Source organism: Mastomys coucha, unplaced genomic scaffold, assembly GCF_008632895.1.
Source record: "Mastomys coucha isolate ucsf_1 unplaced genomic scaffold, UCSF_Mcou_1 pScaffold20, whole genome shotgun sequence".
NCBI classification, from domain to species: Eukaryota; Metazoa; Chordata; class Mammalia; order Rodentia; family Muridae; genus Mastomys; species Mastomys coucha.
Window position 1 is genome coordinate 120,973,933 of NW_022196903.1, and position 4,970 is coordinate 120,978,902.

Below are 4,970 nucleotides of genomic sequence, written 5' to 3' on the forward strand. Positions count from 1 at the left end.
GGGGGACCATGAAGAGGGGATGGCCACAGATCCCCCTTCATTCTAACCAACCATGTCAGGCCCCAAGAAAAGCTGCCCTCCTGGGTGCCCCAGGCTCCCCTGGTGCACTGGGCTGCCTACCAGGCTAGAACTGTCTGACTGAAGCCAGCATGCCAGGAACAGACCTGGACCCCCACCAGCAGGCAGGCGCCCAGCAGCCTGGGAGGCACCTGCCCCTTTCTTAGTAAGAGGAGGAGCATGAACAGCACAGCCCCACTCAGTCCTGCCCAGAATGATGTCACCAGACCCTCACCAATGCCACTGTGCTCAAAGTTCCACCCAGTGGTGAAGCAGGCAGCCAAGGGGGCTGCAGCGCAAGCCCACCAGAACCACACTGAACCAGGGCTGCCCTGGAGGCTCCATCAGATAGGGATGTGGCATTGTGTCTGGGGGACTGCCAGCAGGCTTGGATCCTGACTCCAGACCTCAGAAAAAGCCTTTCTGGACTATGACAGTAAAATGTAATAGCCACATAACCCTAACTCCCGATCTCAATGGGCTGAGTTTGACCCCTCTCTCCCTCCACTGTCTTCATTTCCTCCTGTGCTCCCCACTCGGTGTGCAACAGAGCATCAAAGTCCTCCCTGGAAGTCCTCCCAGGAACCTTGCACATCCTCCCTACCACGCTGTCTCCTCTCCCTCAGCACTTTCACCTGCTCTGCCCCTACATCAAGTTGAGAAGCCCCTGCCTGGAGAGAAGGTCCTCACCTAAGTACAGCATGAGGACCCACCAACCCCACATCCCTCCAAGTCCCAGAAAGTACTGGCAAGTATACGGGGAACCATTCTTCTTCCACTAGATTCCCCGTCCTTCCTAAGATCCGTGCCCGACTTCAGCATCTCATGTGTTAGTGGCATTTAAGAAATGTGTCTTTGAAACTCAACCTGCCCTAGTTTGTGGTTTGCCATAGGAATTCTGAAAATACTAAGCAATTGGAATGTTGGGGAGTGGGGTAGTGCAACCCCCTTCTCTCTTCTAGGGAAGAGTTCTAATTAGGAGCAGGTAGTAAGATCTCAAACTTCTAACTTCACACTAGAAAGGGCAGGTGCACCAGCAAACTGCTGCCGTACTTGTAGAAAAGATAAAATCACTCCTCATACAATGGTTACGGTGCTAGAAGAGCCTTCGTTGTCGGCAGCTTTGATATCTAACTTCTCTTCCTCATGACTTGGGACTTGGGGATCCTGATCAAGTAACACCACGTTGTGATTCACTCCATTTGGTTGACTATAAACACATTACAGGTCCCCTGCCCCAAACCAAGCTAGAATCTTTCTGAAGGTACCACAAGCAGTTATACCAACTGCGGCCAGCAGGCGGCGAGATGAGAGTGGCCAGGAGCCCAGGCTGCTGAGAGAGAGTCACTGGTCAAAAGCCACTAAAAATATATGCCTACAGAGTTTTCATCTAATTAATAGTATGTGCAGTGGGGCAAACCAAACAGGTAGAATGACACTGTGAAAGAGGAAAGAGAAGGTTGGAGCAGACAGCGAACATGACAGCACATGTGTAGACCAAGACGCCAGGGAAACCCACACAAGTGCTTGGCGGACACAGAGCCTGGCACAGGAACGTTAAGAGCATAAGGCACTGGCCCACGAGACGGTGACAGAGTCATTCTTAACATTCCAATGGTTCTCGTCACCAGAGAGAGAATCAGAGTTATCTGCCTCAGCTTTCCTGAAACTCCAACCACGTGACAGGTAGCACTAATCATCACACTACCCCTCCCCCTCCCCCCTCACTAACCCCCCCCCCCAGTATGGAAACACCCACCTCATCTCAGACCAGTCTCGCAGGACAAGAAACGGATGCACTCAGGTGCTGCCTTGACCCCCGGGGTATCACAGAGCTAAGGCAGTAAGGCCACGCATCCCCACAGCCTGGACTGGAGAAGAAGCCCCAATCTTAAGGGGCACATGAGTCACTCAAGGTCACACAAGACTCTAACAAAGAACAGAAGGCCGAGGAGACTCATGTTCTTCCTTCGAAGCCCAGCGCTTCCTGCCCCTTCTCCAGAAAAGTTGCCCCCCTCCACATACACACCCCCAAAAGTTTCTCTTAAAAGTGGATCACTCCACAGGAGACACACACTACTGCCATGCAGCCTCGCTGAGGATATCTGCCTCCTGCCCCCCGCCCCCCCAGGCTCCTCCTGGACCATGCCTGGCAGCTAGAGGCCTCCAGCCAGTGGCAGGATGGAAGCCTGGGGATGAGCCAAACATCTGTGCTGAGGAGTCTGAGCTCTGGTGAAGAAAGACGGAGGCAGCAGTGAACGAAAGAAGCAGATATGAATTAAGTTTTCATCCAGTTCGTGTAACTAGTAAGTGCCTGTGCACGCAGTCACTAGTATCACACGTGAGACAGAGGATAGTTGCACGCCAGCCCATCCATTGACACTTTCTCTAGAAAAATCATCTCCCTTTGTCCTTGTTCTCATCCTGGGGCCTCCTGGAGTCTGAGAAAGAGCAGCCAGACTACTGGCTGCCCAGGCCACAGCAATCCCTCAAAAGTAGCAGCCTGTTCCCCATGCTGTATGGTTGCCTCCTCCTCTTCCCGGAGTCACCTAAAGGAGCAGGGGACTGTGACCTCCACACCCCCATCCCACTCCCACAATGCTACAGACTGCTCTCCTGCTTTCAGGAGCAATAGAAGAAACGCAGAAACCATCCTCACTGGCCCCCACTAACACAGGGGTGCAGCTGCGCAGTCTGACCCACACCCACTAATGCAGGTTCCCTAGTGCAGGTACTTCAGCGTGCCTTTTCTTAGGAGAAGGAGGCAGTGGCAAACTTTGCCAGCTTCCTAGGAGCAGAACATGTCTCTCCTGGAAGACTGACAAGTTGAAGCCTCTATTCAGCCATGGACAAGAAGGAAAAGGGAAGAGAAAGATGCAGAGAGTGGGAGGGTGCTGCAATTTTTAAAAGCACTTACCTTTGGGCAGAGACGGACAAGATAGGGCGAGGAGGAAGTAGATGATATTCCTAGTGTGGAAAGCAAGGAGAAGGAGCAACGGAAGACTCAACAGTAAGGACTTACCCAGAATATCAAATTGAAGAGGAACATCGTGTACTTCAAGCAGCAGAGGCAGCCCCTGGCCATGTTGCACTTCTTAAATTCTAGGAGGAACACAAAGGACAGGTCCAGGTAAAACACCACATACTTGCTGCCTTTGGGCGCATTGTACTTGTCAGTCTTAATGCCGGCCTCCGTGCGGCTCTGACCCCGCGAACCCGCGGTGCCGTAGAAGGCGCCAGCCGTGAAGCCGCGGCCGAACGGGCGGCCAGAGGTGGATGGCTTGGCAAAGTCCGAGTCCTTGCTGTCCAAAGATGGACTCCGGTGGATCGAAGAATCCTCGCTACTCGACTTCTCCATGCTCGCCTCGTTCCCGGGGGGCACGAGGGGCGGGGGGCATTGCTCCCAGAGTGGGACGGAGGGGGCACCCCGGTCGGGCACGGGTTGTGAGCGAGCCGGCTGTTGGAGCTTCGCACGCCCCCTCTCTGCGCCCGAGAGCACTAGCGGAGCAACCAGCTGCCGGGGGTTCACTGCCTCTGGGACGGCGCCCCGCTCCCAGCCCTAGCCCGCTGGCCCGGGAGGGCTCTGCGGCACTGCTATAAGCACGCTTGGGAAGCCGGCTCGCCTGCGTAACTAGGCTTCTTTAAGGAGGCTGCAATTTGACTGCTCTTTCCCGGGCGGCTGCACCACCGACCGGACCCTGCACTCGAGGCGAAAGGGCGCCTGGATCCAGGCTCCGCAGGCACGCCTCTTCCACCCCGGAGCCCCAGCACTTTGCGGGCGCTCGGCCTCCCTCGCTCCGCGACTTTGCGGAGCCGCTGCTGGCCCTGGGCTGCCCGGGTGCACCACCACAGGCAGAGAGCCTCAGATCCGCTGCAGGGGCAACCGCTGGGCTTGCCCTGCGAAATCCCAGCCCTGACTCTCGACTCTGAAATCGCCTAGAGCCCCTTCCCCGGGCTCTGGGCCCCGCCCCCTGCTTTGCATCCGACCAATGGGCTCAAGGTCTGCCTGGCTCCGGTAGGGGAGCTACCCCCCTCCCCAATGACACAATATCTTTAATAGGATTAGCGGTCTGCTTGTGTGCCTAAACTAGTGTGCCCAGAGCCCTTCTAAATGTCAAGGGCTCAGTGGCTGGGAATGAACTAACACCTCCATGGGAAAGCACTGGTCTCTTGCTCTAGCAAGGGCCGTGAGTAGAGGGGAGAACTGAAGACTCCAAGAACCCAAGGAAGGCCGAGAGGATAGGTCTGGAAAGAAAGGCTGGAAGGGAAAGAAAAGGCGGCCACTACGAGGCTGGCCTCCGCCCCCTACGAACGTCGGGCCTGTCTAGCCTGGGGGACACGGTCCCAAGCAGTACCTTTACATACACACACAGACACTGACACACAGACACACAGACACACACACACACACACACACACACCACGCTTTTTGCACACGTGAGAATGGCTACTGCGCACCGACCGGTAGAGGGACCGCAGCAGAGACGCAAGGTGTAGGAAAGAGCCCTCAGGCCGCCGAGGGGCGCGCCGCCCTCCCTGCCCGCTCCACGCGCACACGCACGCGCGCGCGTCTCCGAGAGACTCCTGCAGCTGCGCAAGCCCCCGCCTCCGCGTTCCCGAGTAGGACGGCAGGCTGCAAGGGGCAGGCAGCTCAAGTGGGGCACTGCTTTTGCCAGCAGTAGAGCAAGGTAGCAATGCTTTTTGGTCACACCCGGGTCCTCTTGGAGCTGGGGTCAGAGAAAAGACAGGAGGTATGTGCCTGCCAGAGGGACATCCAAAACAGCCCTTGATCCTCTTATAAAGCGCTGCAATGAAGACAGCCTCCCCTGGGCTTATGCAGAAGTCTGCATTGCTGACCTGGGGCCACCACGGTTCGCAAATGATAAAAACTAGAAGACTTGGGCGGGAGGGGC

The 4,970-nt window shown here is 56.1% G+C and overlaps 1 protein-coding gene across 9 annotated transcripts in view; it reads right to left on the reverse strand.

Moving 5' to 3' along the window:
* Tspan9 (tetraspanin 9) overlaps window positions 1-4,970 on the reverse strand; it is a 183,063-nt gene that overhangs the window by 71,268 nt on the left and 106,825 nt on the right. For 7 of the 9 annotated variants that reach the window (XM_031383538.1, XM_031383539.1, XM_031383541.1 and 4 more), the window contains one exon: window positions 3,080-3,159. In XM_031383538.1, the coding sequence (XP_031239398.1) occupies window positions 3,080-3,142 (63 nt within the window). In that variant the 5' untranslated portion in view covers window positions 3,143-3,159. Of the gene's footprint in view, window positions 1-3,079; window positions 4,017-4,519; window positions 4,539-4,970 lie in introns of those variants that run through there. The other 2 variants (XM_031383546.1, XM_031383537.1) reach the window with 2 other exon arrangements.